The sequence below is a fragment of the Coenobita brevimanus genome, chromosome 23 (genome assembly GCF_032717465.1).
Source record: "Coenobita brevimanus isolate Jiangsu-jjx chromosome 23, ASM3271746v2, whole genome shotgun sequence".
Lineage (NCBI taxonomy): Eukaryota > Metazoa > Arthropoda > Malacostraca > Decapoda > Coenobitidae > Coenobita > Coenobita brevimanus.
The window spans coordinates 3,858,326-3,883,710 of record NC_136976.1 but is presented as its reverse complement, the minus strand read 5'-3'; the positions used below and the strand labels follow the sequence as shown (position 1 = coordinate 3,883,710).

The 25,385-nt window shown below is 42.9% G+C and overlaps 1 protein-coding gene across 1 annotated transcript in view; it reads right to left on the bottom strand.

Moving 5' to 3' along the window:
* Positions 1 to 22,125, bottom strand: part of LOC145392636 (polycystin-2-like protein 1) — a 59,319-nt gene extending 37,194 nt beyond the window's left edge. Inside the window, exons 1-6 of the mRNA XM_080266961.1 lie at positions 22,033 to 22,125; positions 20,129 to 20,157; positions 19,779 to 19,910; positions 19,143 to 19,217; positions 17,825 to 17,992; positions 17,132 to 17,172 (exon numbers count right to left, since the gene is read on the bottom strand). Of these exons, the coding sequence (XP_080123087.1) occupies positions 17,132 to 17,172; positions 17,825 to 17,992; positions 19,143 to 19,217; positions 19,779 to 19,910; positions 20,129 to 20,157; positions 22,033 to 22,125 (538 nt within the window). The remainder of the gene's footprint in view (positions 1 to 17,131; positions 17,173 to 17,824; positions 17,993 to 19,142; positions 19,218 to 19,778; positions 19,911 to 20,128; positions 20,158 to 22,032) is intronic.
* Positions 22,126 to 25,385: the final 3,260 nt, after the last annotated feature.

Genomic DNA, 25,385 nt, shown 5'->3' with positions numbered 1-25,385 from the left:
TCCTCTTCTTCCCTTCCTTCCTCTTCATTCCCCTCCCCTTCTTTCCTCTCCCCTCCCCTCCATAATGATACGTTACACAACAATAAATATAATAGTTGTACTCACGCTCCCTAACACCGCCTGTGATACTGTGCTAATACAACACAATGGTCAGGGGGCAAGGCGCTAAAACACGGGGGGAGTACACCCTGCAAACGGTAGATCACGTTTCTTTGTGGCTGAATGGTACTACAAACAAAAAGGCATCTCTCACGTGGATGATGAGGCTTCGAATCTACGTGAAAACAGTATAAATAATGGTGATATGTTCACGTGATATCCAGGTAAGGGTACGGTGATCTATTTTTGTAACTACTGTACTCCCGTGACGTGGCGCTGACGAAGCCGGGAAGTGGTGGCACACAGACCAGGATTAAGCAGCAGCAACAACAGCAGTACCGGCAACAATAACATCCAACGATTCCAATGACATTTATAGCAGTTAACTCCCAACACCTCAACGATTTTCTTCAGCCTGGGAGAGACTTTTCCAGCTGGAGGGGTTACACGCAGCTTCACTAACCTATTCGGTATGAGATCTTTTAAGGAAGTTAAATAAAATCGACTAGAGTCAGTAAGAACAAAAAGACGCCACCGTAACGCTCCTCAGGTAGACCTAATTTCGCTTACAACTTCGGTACACCTGGGTCTGCCAGACCCAACTTTAAAGTAATGTTTAATGTCACACATGTTTTATATAATGAATTCCTGAATATCCTATAATGTATTATGTCTTGTCAGTTACAAAACTATGTGAATAAGTTTTAATTCATTGATTTCTACATATATATATTTTTTAATTATGAAAAAATGCCAAACTATTTTTTTTAGTCACCATACACGAAAAACAAAGAACTCAATGAGCCTAGCACTTGTGTCACAACTTGAGGGATGGAAGACCTTCATTATGGGCGTTGTGGTTCCCACACGACATAAAATCAACTTGCAAAATCATAGTGAAAAACTATCCCCCCTCCTCAGATACATCTGGGTCTCACAGACCAGACATGCAATTCTGAGTGATATATTTGCAAAAACATAGAGACGAAAGTAACCCCCCTACACCCTGCATGGGCACGAAAAGTTAAGAAGCTATTGAGAAGGACAGGGATCCCAGGCATCTATAAGTTACTGAACTACACCATCGAAACAATTGCCCGGGTCTGTCAGACCCACGTGTGCCTAAGGAGGGTTAAAGAGGAGGATGAATCTACCCCTTCCATCCGATTACTTCTATTATGCTTTATTCATATTACCACACGATTTTATTCAGCCTGAGAGACTTTCGGCGACTGATTGGGGTTAAATACAGCTTTCACTAACCTTCACACCAATTGTTCTTCCATAACTTTTTTTTTTTTTTTTTTTTTTTTTTTTAATGTGTCCGACTCTGGGCATAGGCTTCACAGCCTGCTCTCAAGGCCCAGTAGTCCTCCTACATACCATACACCTCTCTACATGTCACCACTTCGGCGCTAACTCCCACCGTCCATATTGAATACTACCTGTATACCTTTCACTAATCTTCACACCAATAGCAGTCCTTCCTAAGCTTAATAAAGTTGTTAGTAGTAAGGAAAAGTATGCAAGACGTCCTAAATCTGAAAGAATTAATGTTTATCTAGGGTTCAATAACAGCAATAACAACAGTAGTACCAGAATCATAAATAGTAAGAGCAGTAGCAGCACAATACTACTACTACGACTACAACTAATAATAATAATAATAATAACAGTAATATCAACAACAACAATAATAATAATAATAATAATAATAATAATAATAACAATAATAATAATAATAATAATAATAATAATAATCTGATTTCACTATGCAATATCCAAACAAACATTAGACTGGTTGAGGCTAATTCCACATTGATAATCCAGACCTTCAAAATCAACCATATTAACCTGAGAATTTAACTTTATAAAATAATCCAGTGAACGTGAAAATAACACCTATTAAACTTACATTACTGTGGCGTACGCTAAAATTAATGCCCGTCAACTCAATTCGCGCACGCATGTCATATTTAACGGTATTTTGAAAGCTCCAATATTTTTCTTCTTTTTTCTTTTTTTTCAAATTTGGGGAGACTTCTTTGAACTGGAAGGGTTTAGATACTGCGTTCATTAATCCCTCTCTCTGTTGGGGGGATTTGCCTACTTTCAATTAAATCGTCTTGTAGCAAATATTACGTAGAAGGTGGTATGATGACTGAGCGTATGGTTGATGTTAATGGTGTGACTGTGGTATAAAAAAAAAATAGTTATGGAGGAGGTTGCTGTGGTAAATTGTGGTAGTTACGGCTGGTGGTGATAGGTGGTAGTTATGCTGCTAGATTGTGGTAGTTATGGTTGACTGGTAATGAAGGTGGAAGTTATGGCTGATTGTGGTAGTTATGGCTGATTGTGGTAGATATAAAGGTGGTAGTTACGACTGACTGGTAGTTATGAAGGTGGTAGTTATGACTGATTGTGGTAGTTATGGTTGTTGGAGTTATGGCTGACTGAGGCAGTTATGAAGTAGTTATCGTTGATTGTGGTAGTTATGGCTGACTGGTAGTTATGGCCAATTGTGGTAGTTATGGCCAATTGTGGTAGTTATGGCTGACTGGTAGTTATGGTTGACTGGTAGTTAAGGTGGTAGCTATGGTTGATTGTGATAGTTATGAAGGTGGTAGTCTGGCTGACTGGTAGTAACAATTGTGGTAGTTGTGGTTGACTGGTAGTTATGGTTGATTGTGGTAATGATGGTGGTGGTTGCATGACTCGTGATAACTGTGGTAGTGATGGTGGTAGTGATTCAGGATTAGAGAGAGAGAGAGAGAAGGGGGGAGTATGAAATGTTTATGTGGTTGCATTGGAGACAAGAGGGAGGGAGGGAAGGAGAGGAGAGAAGAGAGAGGGAAAGGAGGGGAGGAGGGGAGATAGTGGGAGGGAGGGAAGGGTCTACAGTACGTGCATGCTTGTGTACTAAAGGTGTTATGGAGGGGAAGGGAAGGGAAGGGACAGGATGGGAAGGGAAGGGAAGGGAAGGGAAGGGACAGGATGGGATGGGAAGGAAAGGGAAGGGAAGGGACAGGATGGGATGGGAAGGAAAGGGAAGGGAAGGGAAGGGAAAGGATGGGATGGGAAGGGAAGGGAAGGGAAGGGACAGGATGGGATGGGAAGGGAAGGGAAGGGAAGGGAAGGGACAGGATGGGAAGGGAAGGGAAGGGACAGGATGGGAAGGGAAGGGACAGGATGGGAAGGGAAGGGAAGGGAAGGGAAGGGAAGGGACAGGATGGGAAGGGAAGGGAAGGGAAGGGACAGGAAGGGAAGGGAAGGGAAGGGAAGGGAGGGAAGGGAAGGGAAGGGACAGGAAGGGAAGGGAAGGGACAGGAAGGGAAGGGAAGGGAAGGGACAGGATGGGAAGGGAAGGGAAGGGACAGGATGGGAAGGGAAGGGACAGGATGGGAAGGGAAGGGAAGGGAAGGGACAGGATGGGAAGGGAAGGGAAGGGACAGGATGGGAAGGGAAGGGAAGGGACAGGATGGGAAGGGACAGGATGGGAAGGGAAGGGAAGGGACAGGATGGGAAGGGAAGGGAAGGGACAGGATGGGAAGGGAAGGGAAGGGACAGGATGGGAAGGGAAGGGAAGGGACAGGATGGGAAGGGAAGAGAAGGGACAGGATGGGAAGGGAAGGGACAGGATGGGAAGGGATGGGATGGGATGGAATGGGAAGGGAAGGGACAGGATGGGAAGGGAAGGGAAGGGAGGGGAAGAGAAGGGAAGGGAAGGGAAGGGAAGGGAAGGGAAGGGAAGGGAAGGGAGGGGAAGAGAAGAGAAGGGAAGGGAAGGGAAGGGGAAGGGAAAGGAGACAAGGGAGGCAGAGGGGAAGAAAGAGAAGAGACAGGCAGGGAAGGGAAAGAAGGAAGGGAAGAGAAAGAAGATACGAGGATGGAAAGAAGGGAAATGAAGAAAAAGGGAAGGGAAGGGAAGGGAAGGGGAGGGTAGGAGAGGAAAGGAAGGAAGGAGAAGGGAAGGGAAGGGAAGGGAAGGGATAGGAAGGGAAGGGAAGGGAAGGGAAATGAAGAGAACACAGGACAAGGGAAGGAGAATGGAAGGGAAATTGAAATAAAAGGATGGAAGAGCAACCACAACCACCACAATCCCTAACCGCAAACATACAACCACAACTACCACTATTTCTAATAACATCTACCACACAACCACAACTATTACCATTTTCAACCACAACTACTACCATTTTTAAGAACCACAACTAACACACAACCACAATTACAGTACTACCATTTCTAACAACCACAACTACCATCATCCCTAACCACAATTGTCCCTCACAACCACAACTACCACAATCGTCCCTCACAACCACAACTACTACAATCGTCCCTAACACCCACAACTACCACAATGGTCCCTAACAACCGCAACTACTACAATGGTCCCTCACAACCGCAACTACTACAATCGTCCCTAACAACCACTAATACCATAACCACAACTACCATCATCTCTAACAACCACAACTACCACCATTCCTAACAACCACAACTACCACCATCCCTGATCACAACTACCACCATCCCTAACAACCACAACTACCACCATCCCTAACAACCACAACTACCACCATCCCTAACAACCACAACTACCACCATCCCTAATAACCACAACTACCACCATCCCTAACAACCACAACTACCACCATCCCTAACAACCACAACTACCACCATCCCTAACAACCACAACTACCACCATCCCTAACAACCACAACTACCACCATCCCTAACAACCACAACTACCACCATCCCTAACAACCACAACTACCACCATCCCTAACAACCACAACTACCATCATCCCTAACAACCACAACTACCACCATCCCGAAAAACAACTACCACCATCCCTAACAACCACAATCATCCCTAACAACCACAACTACCACCATCCCTAACAACCACAACTACCACCATCCCTAACAACCACAACTACCACCATCCCTAACAACCACAACTACCACCATCCCTAACAACCACAACTACCACCATTCCTAACAACCACAACTACCACCATCCCTAACAACCACAACTACCACCATTCCTAACCACAACTACCACCATTCCTAACAACCACAACTACCACCATTCCTAACAACCACAACTACCACCATCCCTAACAACCACAACTACCACCATCCCTAACAACCACAACTACCACCATCCCTAACAACCACAACTACCATAATCCCTAACAACCACAACTACCACCATTCCTAACAACCAATACTACCACCATCCCTAACAACCACGACTACCACCATCCCTAACAACCACGACTACCACCATCCCTAACAACCACGACTACCACCATTCCTAACAACCACAACTACCACCATCCCTAACAACCACAACTACCACCATCCCTAACAACCACAATCATCCCTAACAACCACAACTACCACCATCCCTAACAACCACAACTACCACCATCCCTAACAACCACAACTACCACCATCCCTAACAACCACAACTACCACCATCCCTAACAACCACAACTACCACCATCCCTAACAACCACAATCATCCCTAACAACCACAACTACCACAATCCCTAACTACCACAACTACCACCATTGCTATGGAAAGTCACGGCACCTGTTGTCTGTTCAAGGTCGCACATACGCACCCACACGCACATACATACACACATACATATACATACAAGATTGCACAAATAAATGAATACATACATACACACGCACAAATACATACATACACACATACAAGCAAGCACAAATAAATGAATACATACATACATACACACAAACACATACACATACAAGCAAGCACAAATAAATGAATACATACATACACATAAGCAAATACATAAATACATACACATACGTACATATACAAGCAAGCACAAATAAATGAATACATACATACATACATACACAAGCACAAATACATACATACATACACATACAAGCAAGCACAAATAAATGAATACATACATACATACAAGCACAAATACATACATACATACATACAAGCACAAATACATACATACATACATACACATATACACATACAAGCATGCACAAATAAATGAATACATACATACATGGAAACACATACATACATAAAAATACATACACATACAAGCAAGCACAAATAAATGAATACATACATACACACAAGCAAATACATACATACACATACACATAAAAAGCATGCACAAATAAATGAATACATACATACACACAAGCCCAAATACATACATACATACATACACACAAACACATATAAATAGATACATACACATATACACAGAAAAGCAAGCACAAAAAGAATACATACATACACACAATGAACAAATACATACATACATACATACACACAATGAACAAATACATACATACATACATACACACAATGAACAAATACATACATACATACATACACACACACACACATAAAGCACACAAACACAAACATCAGGGGCGGATCCAGCACAAAAAAAAAACAGGGGGGGGCGTGATTAACAGTATAATTACCTTACTACTCAATCCATTTAACCAAACATCAAATATCACTTTTATTTTTACCTGTTATAATCACAGTAATAAAATAATTAAGGTAAATGCAGGTGCGATATTTATTGTATGTATCTTGGTTAAATAATAATGCTTTTGTTGCAAGTTGTTATTATCATTATTTTGCCGGACATAGGGGGGTGTACGCCCTGCAAAGCCCCCCCCCTTCAAATCCATGCCTGAACACACACACACACACAAACCTACACATTCACACAAACTCAAACGTAGAAACACACACACACACACACGTACGCACACACACAAACACACCCACAAACAAACACACACACACACACACACACACACACACGGGGGCAAAACACTCCATTCCTCCCTCCCTGGACGTACCGTGGAATGCAAACTAAGCACGCCGAACGCTCATAAAAAATAAAAAAAATCCCACAAAAACCCGTCTATTGCCATATCCAGACGATTTATGTCAAATTGCGGGGGAGGAGTTTCAAAATGGGATGGGAGGAGTTCCAAAATGGGATGGGAGGAGTTTCGAAATGGGGTGGGAGGAGTTTCGAAATGGGGTGGGAGGAGTTTGGAAATGGGGTGGGAGGAGTTTCGAAATGGGGTGGGAGGAGTTTCGAAATGGGGTGGGAGGAGGTTGGAAATGGGGTGGGAGGAGGTTGGAAATGGGGTGGGAGGAGTTTCGAAATGGGAGTAAGAAAGTTTCGAAATAGGGGGAGGAAAGTTTCGAAATAGGGGGGGGTTAATAAAGCCTTCAGTGGCCTCTACAACAACAACAAAAATCCATATTAAAGCTGAGTAAAGTCGTCCAGAGGCAGCGAAAATAAAGAATAATAAAGGAAGGTAATAAAAGTAATAAGATACGTAATAAAGCGGTGATCAGTAGAGTCGGTGGTGTGGCATTTACGTGGAAGCGGGTGAATGCATAACACGTGTAACTTCGGCACGTAAATTGCTGAGTGTCCGTTCCCACCCCCGTGCTGAGCAAACACACATACATACACACACACACGGTACACATACAAACACTACCGTACATAAATACAGACACACACACACACATATACGGCACACACACACACAATACATATACAAACACATAAATACAGACATGCACTACACAAATACATAAACACATACACAGTAAACACACACACACACACACACACACACACACACACACACACACACACACAATATACATACAAATACAGCAAATACACACATGCACTACACAAATATACAGTACACACACATTAAACACACACACACACACACATTAAACACACACACACACACACACAAACCGTACACAAATACACACAAAAATACAATCACACACACACACACATTTTGGAAGGTCAACAACAATCACATTTTCTCCTGCTGTGAAAAAAAAAAAAAATGGAAAAAAAAGGGGGAAAGAAAAGAAAAACCACATAATACTTCTACCCACCAACCATCAGCCAGTTTTTGAATAATTTAGTTGGTTTTTACGGTTTGGAATACTAGGTGAAAATCCTGGACACACACTCTCTTTCATGAGTTGCAATATTCTCTGTCTGTCTGTCTCTCTCTCTCTCTCTCTCTCATGAGTTGCAATATTCTGTCTGTCTGTCTGTCTCTCTCTCTCTCTCATGAGTTGCAATATTCTCTGTCTGTCTGTCTGTCTGTCTGTCTCTCTCTCTCTCTCTCTCTCTCTCTCTCTCTCTCTCTCTCTCTCATGAGTTGCAATATTCTCTGTCTGTCTGTCTGTCTCTGTCTCTCTCATGGGTTGCAATATTAGATGACAATCCTGGAAGTGACTCTCTCTCTCTCTCTCTCTCTCTCTCAATATATTTATCAAACACGTACAAAACACACAAGTATATATATTTTACATAAAACTATTTCTCTCTCTCTCTCTCTCTCTCTCTCTCTCTCTCTCTCTCTCTCTCTCTCACTCCTAGGACCATTTTTAACGCTAAAGCCTGTGTTCTTTTTTTAATGCAAGGAACCAAAGGCCAGGAGCCTGTAAATTGTTTCCAAGAAGAAAAAAAAGATACGAGAGCCAAATTCAAGAACTATTCGAGTGTCACTGTAGGTTCCTAACACATACATCTCAGCGATTTATCATACACTCTGCCACTGCATTTTATCAAACTATTTTCAGTACTGACAAAGTTTGCATCAATAAAAGAGGATACTGAAGTGAAATGTCCAGAAAAAGTCACTAAGAAGAAGGCGTTACGTAGCCGACAAAATTTTAAAATACGCTATCAGATGAGGACACTAAAATACTACTACTTATCAATCTTTAGTTTATTCATTACGAAAGTGAATAAAGCTTTTCATAATTTTCATGTGTACATCACCTACTCCTTTATTGCTTGATCAGGGGCGTAGGGGTCCAGGGCTAGGCTAATCAGTACAGAAGTTGAAGGTTTGAGTGAGCGGTCCCTCGCCCCTGATCGACATTACGTGAGCAGTACAACCCAACAGCCTCTCGAATTTAAACGCTTGACATTCAGTGTAGAGTCACCTGAAGGAAGCACTACATCGATTATGAATTGAATATCTTAACCTGTATTCCTGCCGGTTAAGGAAGCTCCCTAACACCTCTTCCTTAACGATTTATTTTCGGATTTGGCTGGTTAATATACTTTTGTACGTAACTTATGGGGTATGGCGATACTGGAAGGATTTAGAACATCGATGAAGGTAAGAAGGTTTATTAATAAACAAAGTAAACTGCATACGAAAAGGCGTTAGGGAGCTTCAATATCCGACGAGAATATCGATCCTTGTTTTATATAAAGTGGGTAGCAGATTACGAGTTCTGGAAAAACAGTACAAGGAAGAACATGGCGGATTAACAAAAGACTGGCTAATTCCGTGTGCGTAGGAGGGGAATTAAGGACAAGAATAACGGGCAAGGGTTAATCTGTTCGTGCCTGACCGCCATTGCGTGCGTGTGTGGTGGTGTGGCTGGCAGATAAGAGAGGAGGGGCAAAAAACATAGTACGGAGGTGAAGAAAGCGAAAGGGAAATCGGATTGCGCTAATATTTGAACTTCCCGCCGAAAATTACCATTCCCCCCTCCTCCTCCTACTACCACTATTACTACTACTAAACTGTTTTCTGTTATAAATTCCTACTACTGCCATTTATTACTATTACTCCCACAATAGCAAGCAGGGGAATTGGAATAAAATACAGCGCAGCGGTAATATTTGAAATTCCCGCCAAGATCTTACACTGCGAGCCATGATGATACATTGCGTCTTTTTATATTTTAAATTACTACTACTGCTACTACTGGAAAGTAAAAAGGGGCAACGCCTTGTCAGAATTTCCCGCCAAAAATACTAAAAGGTAGATATTAACTTTCCTTGTCTTATAAAGTTCCATTACTGCTTGAGAGAGAGAGAGAGAGAGAGAGAGATAGGGGTCACATCATGCAACTTTCTTAAACGCTGGGTTAAAGCTTCACCTCTACTCTTCTCTCATAGACTCTTCTGGCTCTCCGTCACCATTCTGTATCACTCTCAAGCATCACTATCACAATAAAATTCTCCGCTTGCTCTCTCCATAACTAGGCGAAAAACTACCCTCTCACCATCCAAAATACTGAGTTATAAAAGGAAATTACCTCTAGAATATGGTGCTACATACAAAGCAGTGATATGGAATAATGTAGTAGCAGTAGTAGTAGTAGCAGTAACAGTAGTAGTAGTAATAGTTATAGTAGTAGTAGTAGTAGCAGTAGTAGTTGTAGCAGTGTAGTTAAATACAGTGGTCATAATAATAATAATAATAATAATAAACCAGTAATGATAGAAGGCTAATAAAGAAGGGACCGTCACGAAGTTATTAATAAATCAGTTACTCTTCCTTCCCCTCCCCCTCCCCACTTTTTCCCTCCTCCTCCCCCCTCTCCACTTTCTCTCACCCCCCCTCTCTCTCGCTCCTTCCTTATCTTACTGACCTTCGCTATTATACCACTATTGCGTCACGAGAGAGAGAGAGAGAGAGAGAGAGAGAGAGAGAGAGAGAGAGAGAGAGAGAGAGAGAGAGAGAGAGAGAGATTTGGAGCGTTAAAAAAAAAGAAAAAAACAATACCCTTTTCAGTATCGTAATGTCAAGAGAGAGAGAGAGAGAGAGAGAGAGAGAGAGAGAGAGAAAAGAGAGACGTGGAGAGGTAAAATAATAATAATAATAATAATAATAATACCCTTTTCAGTATCGTGACGTCATTAATTCTACCCACCTTGAAGCGACTTTAATTATCTCAAATTTCTCATCCACTGGAAATACCAAGAACTATTTCCATCTATAACTTAAATAAAACAGACAATATCCTTTTTACTCTCTTGGCGTCAAATTGCCGTCTCTCCACCTTGAATGCTGAGTTGTAATAGATTAGAATATTACGCTAGTCAGGAAGAAGTGCTGTGGAAAGGATGAGGAGCTGTAGTGTCATGTATTTTTCACTAAGCTATGTGAAATAAGCGGTAAAAGAGCGAAAATCTGGGCCAAGTTAAAGTGAAAATGGTAAAGAATCGGAGGCGAGCACACCAAAATTTCGTAGCCCTACTAAACAGCACTGCAGTATATAAATAAATAAATAAAATAAGTGGATCTTGAGGTTCATAGGAAAAGCAAATAATACCATTGTTAGCCCATTGGCATTTCTGTACCAATACCGTAGTTAAAGGTAGAACTAAAATCTATATCTGTAAATACACTTTCTTTTAGATCATCAAAATTATCACCAATATCATCACCACCACCACCATCATCATCATATCATCATTATTATCATCACCACCACAACCACCTATAGAAAAAAGTAGTTCATGGTATCAGGTTGGATTTTTGCTCACACACACACACACACACACACACACACACACACACACACACACACACACACACACACTTCAACCTCCCCTTCCTCAACCCCCTTCCCCTTCAACTTTTCCTTCATCCCTCCCTCCCTTTCCTCCGACAGTCTCCACCCCCTGTAAACCCCCTTTCCCCTACCCCTCAAATTCTCCCCTCTCATCCCCTTTCCTTAAACCTCCCTTCTCTCCACCTCTTTCCTCAACCTCTCCTCTTCTCTACCTCTCTCTCCCCACACAAACCCCCCTCTCCATCTCTCAACCTTCCCTCCTTCCATCCTCTTCCCCTCCACTTTCTCTCCTCCTCCCTCTTCCTCTCAATCCACTTTTTCCTCTTCCATCCTTTCAACTCTCTTTCTCTCTCGTCCTCTCCCCCACCCTCCCTTTTTCTCTTCCTCTCAACCCCTTTTTTCTCCACCCAACCCTTTTTCTCTTCCTTTCTCCTCCAACCCCTTTCTCCGCCTCATTCCCTCCCTCCTCCATCCCAACCGTATCCAACCACTCCAGTGACGTCACGGTGATGCTACCTGGTGACTGGCCCACAACAAACCCCGCTCCACCAATCACGGCCTTTGTTGACATCCTTGAACTACTGGCCTATTCTCTTTCTCCCTAACACCCTATTTTTGCCGACTTATTTACGGATATCTATAGTACTTTAATATTCACCTTGTATTCACTATTGCTATTATATTATTTTCTTGCATTTTCTTTAATTTCTACACCAATCATCGCCTCTGTTGTCATAATTGCACTACTGGCCTATATCATTCCTCCCTGACATCCAATTTTTGTCAATTCATTTATGCATATGATTATTTACAGAACGTTAATATTCACTTGTATTAAATTCATCATTCATTATCATCCGGACCTCCTTTCCCACCCTCGGGCAAAATACTGTTACTTTAGCCTAATATTATCGTCCCTTCTTCAATGCTGAGTTGTAACAACACATTAACACCAGAATGCGATGCTAGTCACGAAGAAGTGATATAAAAAGGATGAAGGCCACAGCACTGTCTTTTTCTACCACTGAGCCACAAAGACGAAATTTTGGGCCAAGTTAAAGTGAACATAGTGGTAGGTGGTGGCGACCATCATCCACTCACTTGATGTAGTGCTGCCTACTTCTTGCTTAGCCTCTATCATTCTTTTTCTGTGCCTGCCCTCGTCTCTTCCTATTTCTCCCATCTTTCCTGTCATTTCTTATTGCTCTTCTTTCCTTTACAGGTGGCTTTACATTGAGTGACAAGCCAAATGGTTTCCTGTAAGCCAAGAAACCATTTACAACGCTGGGTGGTAACCATATAACCAAACCATACGTGCTCCCTACGTGTCAACAAGTGGGTTGGTGGAGGGTTGGTGCCCCTCCCCGTAAAACAACTAACTCAGTGTCAAATGGCCACCCTTTACGGGATTATGGCGTCTGGCAATAGACAGATAGATAGATAGACAGATGGATAATATATACCCGGATTTTTATTTAGGCAAGCTACTTCTCTATCTTCCATATTTTCTTCTTTTTTTAAATTCTGCTTAAAAAAAAGCTCTCCCGTGTCAATCTGGTTTGTTAAGGCTATATCTAACTACCTCAGCTCGACACATCACCCCTGAACTTAATAAAAATGGAGGAGAGAGAGAGAGAGAGAGAGAGAGAGCTACGATAGGCTAAACTGATAAAAATTATAAAACATATTCAATTAACAAATGAAAACTTATATACTAAATTAATTGTGTGTGTGTGTGTGTGTGTGTGTGTGTGTGTGTGTGTGTGTGTGAGAGAGAGAGAGAGAGAGAGAGAGAGAGAGAGAGAGAGAGAGAGAGAGAGAGAGAGAGAGAGAGAGAGAGAGACTGGCTAGGTGTGTTGCCCCTAACAATACTAACACAAGCAAACTGTAACCTAACAACCACTACGTGCCACACTACCACACCACACCACCACACTTACATTCTACACCACTCTAAGGCCTACACACGTCACATTACCACACCACACCACCACACTTAGGCCTACACGTCACACTACCACACTACATCATATTATCACTACTACATCACATCTGAGCCTACATACGTCACACTAATAACCACACTTATATACCAACACATCCTATACTTACATACTACGCTATACTATACTCATACTAGACATACCACACTTATATACCACTCCAGACCAACATACCATACATTACACTACTCCTCTCATTCACACCACAACACTTAACATCACACTTACATACTGCTCTAGACACTCAGGTCTACACACATCACACCATCACACTTACACACTACACACCATCACACTTACACACTATACCGCCTTCCACAACACTCCTAGGCCTACATACAACGCCACACTACCACACAACACACCACACTTACACGATCACCACACAGCACCTATTCTACACCACACCACACCAGATTACTACACATTCCTCTCTCTCTCTCTCCATTTCCTCCCTGCCAAATCACATACGGGTTTCTAAATGACACGGGAGCTTCTTAACACCTTATGTTGGCGAATTATTTAGTCCTGCCTTTTATTTATCTAGTTTTAATATCAACACAGTTTGCACGTAAAATATAAGTGGATATAGAGACGTAATATGGGGAATCATCATCCACTCACTTGATGTAGTGCTGCCTACTTCTTCCTTAGTCTTTATCATTCTTTTTCTGTGCCTGCCCTCCTCTCTTCCTATTTCTCCCATCTTTCCTGTCACCTTTTATTGCTTTTCTTTCCTTTACAGGTGGCTTTACATTGAGTGACAAGCCAAATGGTTTCGTGTAAGCCAAGAAACTATTTACAACGCTGGGTGGTAACCATATAACCAAACCATACGTGCTCCCTACGTGTCAATAAATGGGTTGGTGGAGGGTTAGTGCCCCTCCCCGTAAAACAAATAACTCAATGTCAAATGGCCACCCCTTATGGGATTATGGCGTCTGGCAATAGATAGATAGATAGAATATGGGGGATAAATCACTAAAGAGGAGTTGTCACGAAATATTAAAGGCAGAATAGATCCACAGCCTGCCCTCTTTCCCTCCACACGCCACACCAGGCCCCCCTCCTTAGGCCTACTGTCATACCACACCATCACACCAGATAATTATAATTCTTGCCTTCTCATACCAGCCATATTGTACAGCCCTCGTTCCTTATCCCTATTCCAGAATATTCCCTACCCACACCAGTTCACACCATAACACCACACCATACCATACCACACCGTACCACACTATACCACACCACTGCACTATATCACACAGGTTACGCCCCTTCCCTTACCCCTATCACCGCACTGTCTTATCACACCACACCATACCACTACCATACCTACACAATCCTACTACCTCACCACACACCACACCACACCACACCAGCATACCAATTACACTCGTCACATCCTCCCCACACCACCACATCACACCATTTCTCTCACACATTCCCATCCCCACACCACATCATACCACACCACCATATACCAGACACATACTTCACACCCTCCTCTCCCCACACCACACCATCACATTATTTCTCTCACATCTTCCCCTTCATACACCACCACACCACACTCCCATACAGCCTAACCACATCTTACCACACCACACACCACCACACCAAATCCTTCTTCACATCCTTCCCACACGACCACATTCTCTCTCTCTCTCTCTGTCTTCCCCCTCCTAGACCACCACACCACCATACTAACCACATCACACCACACAACACCACCACACCAAATCCTTCTTCACATTCTTCCCATACCAACACATTTCTCTTCTACTTTCCCCCTCCTACACCACCACACCACATCATACCACACTATACCATACCCCACCAATGTATTGCAAATATCCGTCTCCCCGTCCCTTCCCCATACCATACCACATCATACATCCTTCATCTCTTCCCCGTCTCAAACCACACATCATACCATACCACACCACACACCACGCCACACCACACATACATCCCCCATCCCTTCCCCTTCCCAAACCACACATCATACCATACCACACACCACACCATACCACACACCACACCACACCACACCAAACACACACATCCCTCATCCCTTCCCCTTCTCAAACCACACATCATACCACACCACACCACACCACACATACATCCCTCATCCCTTCCCCTTCTCAAACCACACATCATACCACACCACACCACACCACACAAACATCCCTCATCCCTTCCCCTCCCCAAACCACACCACACACATCCTCATCCCTTCTCTTTCCCAAACCACACCACATCACACATTACACTACGTTTATACAATTATACAAACGTCCCTCAGTTCCCTCCCTATGCCCCGAAAGGTGGATGGTGAACTGTGGAAGAATGGCAACCTCAGCCTCTAGTGCACTGGGTTCACGTTCAGAATACCCAAGTACCACAACAAACATGACGCCCAAAGAAAACGGATTTAAACCCTCACTTTTTTTTATTTTTTTAGTTTTATATATAACAGTTTATTGGTCTTACAAATTAATCCACGGTATGAACCTAAATAAAAAAAAAACATATATATAAAGCGTACCATTCTCTCTCTCTCTCTCTCTCTCTCTCTCTCCCTCTCTCTCACACACACACACACACACACACACACACACACACACACACACACACACACACACATTTTCTTCACCATGGGGGAGACTATTGATCTGAAGGGGTTAGATATATCCCTACTAAACTCTCTCTCTCTCTCTCTCCCCCAACTTAAAACCTAAATATAACCAGACCCAATTTAAATGGAAAATCCTTAGGGCTTAGAACTACTCAAACACACACACACACACACACACACACACACACACACACACACACACACACACACACACACACACACACACACACACACACACACACACAATCTAAGAATATCCAAAGAAACCCAAAGCAAATCCAAAGTAATTTTAAAGAAAATCCAATAATAGAGACATATCCAAAATCTACAAATATTTACTCATAACCAAGGAGACTCGGAGCATTCCCAAAGTCAAAGTATTTAAATTTAAGAGAGAGAGAGAGAGAGAGAGAGAGAGAGAGAGAGAGAGAGAGAGAGAGAGAGAGAGAGAGAGAGAGAGAGACAGAAAGAGAGAGAGAGAGAGAGAGGAGGCATGGTAGTGTATGTGAAGGATGAGAGAGAGAGAGAGAGAGAGAGGAGGTATGGTAGTGTATGTGAAGAATATTATGAGAGAGAGAGAGAGAGAGAGAGAGAGAGAGAGAGAGGAGGTATGGTAGTGTGTGAAGAATATTATGAGAGAGAGAGAGAGAGAGAGAGAGAGAGAGAGAGAGAGAGAGAGAGAGAGAGAGAGTAGGTTTGGTAGTATATGTGAAGGATATTATGAAAAACTGAGAGAGAGAGAGAGAGAGAGAGAGAGAGAGAGAGAGAGAGAGAGAGAGAGAGAGAGAGAGAGAGAGACAGACAGACAGACAGACAGGGAGAGGCATGAACAGGATTATGGGAAGTAGAATATTGTGTAGGTGGACAGTAGTAACAGCCCAAGACACGAGACCTGGGCTGCGTAATGTATGGACAACCCTATATTCATTACATTCGCCAAATTAGACGAAATCGTGTACTTACGTGAGAGACAGGTGGTGAACTTGTACCAGCATCCCTTGGTCCTGTGGAAAGGCAGATGGATTAGTTTTCTCTCCAGTTGTTGCATGAAACTCTATAAGGCAGTGGAATTTAGTTACTTGAGAGGAGAATGTGGAGTTAAATGGAGAGACACACTGACTAACGAGGAAGTGAAGGAGCGTTGTGGAGTGGATGTGACTGAAAGCGTTAGGAGAAATACACTGAGGTGGTCTGGCCGTGTGGAAAGGATGGAGAGCGAGAGACTAACCAGGAGTGAGGTGGAGGGAGGAAGGGAGGACAGAGGATGATGGAGGTCTGGAGTGAAGAATGAAAGAGAAGTGTGTGAGTTGGGGAGAGGGCAGCGAAACAGCAGGAGAAAGGGCGACATGGAGGCGATATTAACGTCTCCATTTCGTCCTGTCCCCTGCCACTTCCGTGTCCTTCCCCCAGCTCACACCCCCCTCCCTCATATACCTCTCCACTCCATCCCTCCATCTCATCCTCGGTCTCCCCCTCCCTCTCCCCTCCTCCACCTCACATGTACCCTCTCCTAGCCAATCTCTCGCTCCCCATCCTCTCCATGTTATCCATTATCCTAGAGCCACAATCTTCAAGAAAATGACCCTCAACCATCATGTTTACACCAAGGTCCCTAACTGTGCTGCTTAACAAGGGGACAGAGAGAACCACACTGACCTGATGGCCTCGCTGTTGTCGACCTCGTAGGTGTCGAGGCCGTCCGCACCTCGAGGCCTCACCCCGGACATGCCAGGGGCGCCCACGGTACTGCCCCCGCCGCCCCAGGCCTGAGCGGCGGGGCGGTCCAGATCACTCACGGGGTTCGACATGTTCCCCGCCTGGCTCCTGTGGGGAAGATGAGGTACTGGGTGAGTCACTAGTCCTTGTGGGAAGATGAGTCACTGGTTGAGTCACTGATATTGGTTAAGGGTCACTGATACTGGTTGAGAGTCACTGATACTGGTTAAGAGTCACTGATATTGGTTGAGTCATTAGTCCTTGTGGAAAGATGAGACACTGGTTGAGAGTCACTGATACTGGTTGAGTCACTGATACTGGTTAAGAGTCACTGATACTGGTTGAGTCACTGATACTGGTTAAGAGTCACTGATACTGGTTAAGAGTCACTAGTCCTTGTGGGAAGATGAGTTACTGGTTGAGAGTCACTGATACTGGTTGAGTCATTGATACTGGTTAAGAGTCACTGATACTGGTTGAGTCATTAGTCCTTGTGGAAAGATGAGACTGGTTGAGAGTCACTGATACTGGTTGAGTCACTGATACTGGTTAAGAGTCACTAGTCCTTGTGGGAAGATGAGATACTGGTTGAGTCACTTATACTGGTTGAGTCATTGATACTGGTTAAGTCACTTATTCTGGTTGAGTCATTGATACTGGTTGAGTCACTTATACTGGTTGAGTCACTGATACTGGTTAAGAGTCACTGATACTGGTTGAGTCAATGATACTGGTTATGAGTCATTGATACTGGTTGAGTCATTAGTCCTTGTGGGAAGATGAGATACTGGCTGAGTCACTGATACTGGTTGAGTCATTGATACTGGTTGAGTCACTGATACTGGTTAAGAGTCATTAGTCCTTGTGGGGAGATGAGATACTGGTTAAGAGTCACTACTACTGGTTGAGTCACTAGTCTTTGTGGGAAGATGAGATACTGGTTGAGTCACTAATACTGGTTGAGAGTCATTGATACTGGTTGAGTCATTGATACTGGTTATGAGTCATTAGTCCTTGTGGGAAGATGAGATACTGGTTGGGAGTCATTGATACTGGTTAAGAGTCACTGATACTGGTTGAGTCACTAGTCATTGTGGGAAGATGAGATACTGGTTGAGTCATTGATACTGGTTGAGTCACTGATACTGGGTAAGTCATTAGTCCTTGTGGGAAGATGAGATACTGGTTGAGAGTCACCGATACTGGTTGAGTCATTGATACTGGTTGAGTCATTAGTCCTTGTGGGAAGATGAGTTACTGGTTGAGAGTCACTGATACTGGTTGAGAGTCATTGATACTGGTTGAGTCACTGATACTGGCTGAGTCATTAGTCCTTGTGGGAAGATGAGATACTGGTTAAGAGTCACTAATACTGGTTGAGTCACTAGTCCTTGTGGGAAGATGAGATACTGGTTGAGTCACTGATACTGGTTGAGTCATTAGTCCTTGTGGGGAGATGAGATACTGGTTGAGAGTCATTGATACTGGTTAAGAGTCACTAGTCCTTGTGGGGAGATGAGATACTGGTTGAGTCACTGATACTGGTTGAGTCATTGATACTGGTTAAGAGTCACTGATACTGGCTGAGTCATTAGTCCTTGTGGGAAGATGAGACACTGGTTGAGAGTCATTGATACTGGTTAAGAGTCATTAGTCCTTGTGGAAAGATGAGATACTGGTTGAGTCATTAGTCCTTGTGGGAAGATGAGATGCTGGTTGAGTCACTGATACTGGTTAAGAGTCATTAGTCCTTGTGGGCAGATGAGTCACTGGTTGAGTCACTGATACTGGTTGTCACTAATACTGGTTGTCATTAGTCCTTGTGGGCAGATGAGTCACTGGTTAAGTCACTGATACTGGTTGAGTCATTAGTCCTTGTGGGCAGATGAGTCACTGGTTAAGAGTCACTGATACTGGTTGAGTCATTAGTCCTTGTGGGAAGATGAAATACTGGTTGAGTGACTGATACTGGTTGAGAGTCACTGATAATGGTTGAGAGTCATTGATACTGGTTGAGTCATTAGTCCTGGTGGGAAGATGAGATACTGGTTGAGAGTCACTGATACTGGCTGCGAGTCATTAGTCCTTGTGGGAAGAAGAAATACTGGTTGAGTCATTAGCCCTGGTGGTATTATAACACACACACACACACACACACACACACACACACACAGCTGGCACCATAGGAACCTAGGACAGCATCAATGTGTTGTACAGCTCTAGCTTTTGGCACACTCGACAAACCTGACATAATCACATGTTTGTCGGTGGCACTGACATGAAGAAACGGTGTCAAATAGTAAAGTAACCTGAAGTAACTGTGATGCATGAACGTTAGAATCTGTTGCTAGACCTCCACTTCACACACACACACACACACACACACACACACCATCCCCGGTTCATGTGTAGCCAACTGTACAAACTGGTAAAGTCATCAGCCCTAATGGTATTTAAGACAATTATTATTTCCAGATCACTTACGGAGCTGGACACCTTCCCTACGTCGATACTGTGGGGCAAAAATACTTACTGGGATAAACCTCATCAACCTTCAGGCAGCTACAGGGTGGAGGCGACATTTTTTTTTTCTCTCTCTCTCTCTTTTAACCTTGGAACACGTTTTAAACAGGGGCAGACCTTCACCCAGACCGGATTTTAGCCAGGGGTGAATCCCCGCGGAGTCACCCATCCCCTGTTCATAATTCTTTCCCCTTACAATACCGCTTGGATGAGTGCGCTATCAAAAGTGCCCGTTGTTTTATTTTATTTGTGAATTTTGCAGTTTCTTATTTTTTAATCTACATATTTACTGCCAGAAGAAAAAAAAGAAACATCAAAAACAATAAATCAATCTCCTTGCCTGATGCCGCATTTCGTGAAGGATCGGTCACAAAATAGGAACCTACGGATGTTTTGGTCCCTACTCAGTAACGATCCCTCTTCTCATCACACACACACCATCCTTCTTTACATACTCTTGCATTTCCTGTTACCTTCGTCTCGTTTTTAGTCTCCTCCTCCCAACCATTCTCCTAGTCAGTCTCTTCCTTCATATATAAGAGGCTGGATATAAAATTCAATAGATTAATGATGTCCGATGGATTTTCAGGATAATCTGTAAATCTATCTATTGACGGAATCTATCTATCTGTGGCCAGAATCCTTAATCCCAGAAGGGGTGGTTATGAACACATCGCCTCCACCATCAGGCGTCCCTCCCTCCATCCCTCACCAATCACCTCTCCATTCCAGTACCTATCCACTCTCTATCCACTTCATCCTCGGTCTTCCTCTCCACTGTCCACCTCATCCTCGGCCTTCCTCTCCCTTTCCACCCCTCCACTCCGGTACCTATCCACTCTCTATCCACCTCATCCTCGGTCTTTCTCTCCCTTTCCACCCCTCCACTTCGGTACCTATCCACTCTCTATCCACCTCATCCTCGGTCTTTCTCTCTCTTTTCACCTCTCCACTCCGGTACCTGTCAACTCCATCTTTCCACCTCATCCTCGGTCTTTCTCTTTCCACCCCTCCACTTCGGTACCTATCCACTCTCTATCCACCTCATCCTCGGTCTTTCTCTTTCCACCCCTCCACTCCGGTACCTAAACACTCATTATCTATTCCATCTTTCCACCTCATCCTCGGCCTTCCTCTCCTTCCACCTCATCCACATTCACCCTCCTCGTCAAATACCTTCACTCGCTCTGAACCATCATTAACAAAACAATCAGACATTAAGTACAGTCCAATCAGAAAACACCACACTACCTCCATAGCAGCGTAGGTGGGATGGTCCCGTGTGGAAATCGGATGTTCTACTGCACTATCTCAACTGTGTGATAACAAATGCCTTATCGAAACACTCAGGGGCTATAAAAATCCTTAATGGTATCTCTCTCTCTCTCTCTCTCTCTCTCTCTCTCCGCAAACGTGTAGCCTATGTATGTATGTGCGTGTATGTATGTATGTATGTGTGCGTGTATGTATATATGTACGCTCAAAAAAGTTTCGGCACTCTTACAACACGTATCATTCTGAAACATGGATGAAGCATTGTGGTATATGGGGCATCCTGTAATTATTAGTGCACATATTAAATTTCGTAATGATTAGAACTCAAACTTGCACAATGATTCACTTACTGGGTAGTACATGTTTTGAGGCACCACATTTATTGACTCGTGTGTCTGCAGACGTTGCTCATTTTCACAACTATCGCAGCCAACGGTGCCCATACTTTATTGCGAGAGTGTACGTGTGTCTATGTGCATGTGTACGTAAACAAAACCTTTTTTTTTTCTAACCCCTCCATTTCCCAAAGCCACTCTAGCTGAATGGATTACCTATACTCTGTTCACCTTAACCGGGCGTAAAATTGCCATCCGTCATTTTGAACGCTATTAACACTACAATACGGTGGTAGTCACAAAGAAGTGCTAAGGAAATGATGCACTGAACGCATGGGAAATAAACGGGAAAAGGACGGTCATTGAGGGGGGTGTAAGCTGGGAGCAGGGCAATGAAATGGCGGGGGACAGGGCGACATGGAGGCGATTTGTTTGTGGTCACCCCTTACGGGATTATGGCATCTGGCAAGACAGAGACTTCATTTTAACCGGGCGTAAAACTGTCATCCCTCCATCTTAACCCTGAGTTACATTAAAAAGATATATAAACACTAGAATATGGTACTAGTCACTAATGTTGAGAAGGGTGTAGAGGCGTAGCAGTATTATTCGACTTGAGATCATATTTTAAGCTGCAAAAATGACGAAACCCTCTACCTAGTTAAAGAACATGAGCTGTAAGAGGCAGCAAAATAGTCACGAAGAAGTGCTATGAGATGCAAGGCCGTATCACTTATTTTGCACGAAATCACAAAATAAGCTGCAAAAATGACAAAAACCCTTTCTAAAGTAACAGGGCATCCTCGCAGTGAAGGGGTTGTCATTATCACCACCCGGTCGTCCCAATCCAAGCCCCCCTCCCTCACATACACTACCCTTTATCCAGTTTCACGTTACAAAACACTGATTAGATTGAGATAGGGTGTTTACTCCATCTGGTCACTTATTCGCGCAGAGAAGATCAGAGGTGGTTGTGTGTCGTCAGGAAAAATGTAAGTAATCTCTCTCTCTCTCTCTCTCTCTCTCTCTCTCTCTCTCATATATATACAGTATATATATACTCTGTTTCGTCTACTACTCCTCTTACCCACTCTACTCGCAATAAGCCTCCCTTTACTCCTTCCAGCTCTCTCCTTCGTGACAAATATCAGCCAGTTACCCTATTTCTTTACCTAATCTAACGCAAATGTAGCGCATACAAATTTCACCTAACTACAAAAATCAACCTAACATTCAAACCTAACCAAATCACCCGAACCATCTCAAACCTTACGTAACCTAACCGATTCAGTTCTCACGTAAACCTAACCTTGACCGTTACCAAACTTTTAAATATTCTTGTCAATTTGTTAGCTTCAGTCCGTCAAGTGACAAAAATGAGCATAAATACATACATAAATAAAACCGTTACTGGTCCAACTGTCATCATGATTCTCGCTAATTAAAACAGAAAAGGTGAAACAATCGAGTGGCAGTAATAAAATAAAAACTGAAAAATGAAAAGTCGTCATGGTACTGAAGGGGTGAAGATTGAACGCTTGTTCGCTATAATTTAAACTTGCCTGTCACCAAACATAATATCCTTTCCTAAAAGTTATAAAAAAAAAAAAAAAAGTTAATTTCGTGTTCCCTTTGTTGTTGTTGTTCACTGTATTAACCGCTAAACTACGATGTCTTTTTAATTAGGTTACTGCCATCTCAACACATAAATTACATAATATTTTTCTGCATCAATAGGTTCTTTCTTGTACCTTGCCGATTATCGTTAAGCTAAAAAAATAAATAATAATAATCCCTCACACCCTAAAGTAACAGTTCGATAAACTGCCGAGAATACGAGCCGAAATAATCTCGTGCCAATGTCAAATGCAATCCCAAAACTTTAATTGCTCCAGAAAACTCTCTGGCAATCCCCACAACTTAAGAATAACCCATCAATCATCCCGAAACTTCAAGAACCCGACAGAAATTCGAGATTCCCCATAGGCAACAAGGCTTAAAAAATGAAAAAAAAAAAAAAATCCATCAAACAGCCTGCTCTTGCATCTTAAACTACTCAGCTAACCCTTATTTTATCCTACAAACTCCAAAAAATAAGCTTAGTCTGAATTTCTCCTGGCGGATGGAGTTTTGAATCTTGCGTAACTGTCATCATCCCTGGTCAAGGATAACCCACTGATATAACCTTGATGATGTTTCATTCGTTTAAACAAACCTAAGTATCCCAGAAACTCCAAAGTAAGCATACCGTACCTCAATTACTCCTCTGCTGATGAATAAACTCTTGCATCCTACTGGAGCCAGCACCGCATGACGCCTCGTGTTTTGTGGCGAAATAATACTGGTATCAGGGGAAAGCGTCTCATCGGCGGGAAGTTCGAGCAATTTTTCTCACTAATCGATCAATGGCGCAAATTTACTGCCAAGACAGTGTTTTATAATAATTAGACTCTATACAATAAGCTACTACACTTTGCCACGATTACAAAATATTACCCCACATTAGAATAATCTAGTCTTTCTCATGGATCAACCAACGGCGATTTACCATCACTCAGTCAATCGAACTTCCCTGCTTTTGAAGACAACCGTGGGAGAGCAACAGCACTTCGTCATACGTGGCATGAAAAAGCTTACAGTTACATGACTAAAGATAATGCACAAAACTACGAAAACTAATTAAACAACACGCCGAGTAAGATGAACCACACAACCATTCAAGGCTTCAAAACTTGATCCCATCTCACAACTCTTATAACTATTAACTATATCGGTACTGCTTTTACGCTGACTTGGCCTAACATTGCCATCTCTCCACCCCAAAATCTGAACTGTGGTAGCAGACTAACGTTTGAATATGATGCTAGTCATGCAAGTGCTATGAAAAGGATGCAGAGCAGTAGCAATGCCTTTTTCTGCCACTGACGTACGTGAAACAAATCCTTAGAAAGACGAATATCTGAACAAAGAGTAAAAACAGTATATCTACATCACAACTACCACTAAACTCCTATTACTCAAACTTGGCCAAAAATTCACATTTCTCCCCTTTGAATGATGAGTTATAACAGATTAACACGATTATGATGCCAAACACAAGTGCTATGGAGAGGATGTAGGGCCGTAGCATTTTCTGCCATGGAGCTGCGTGAATTAGGCTGCAAAGGACGAAGATCTAGGCCAAGTTTGGGTGAGAAAGAGAAAAAAAAGTATAGGCTAGTCACTACAGCCACCATTACAATCATCATTTTAACAACAAACTACTATAATTTTCCACCATCAACTTAAATAATTTTCATAATCTGACATAATCCCCGCTAGCAAATCATGTGAGGCACGATCCTGATACGAAGATCATTATTATCATT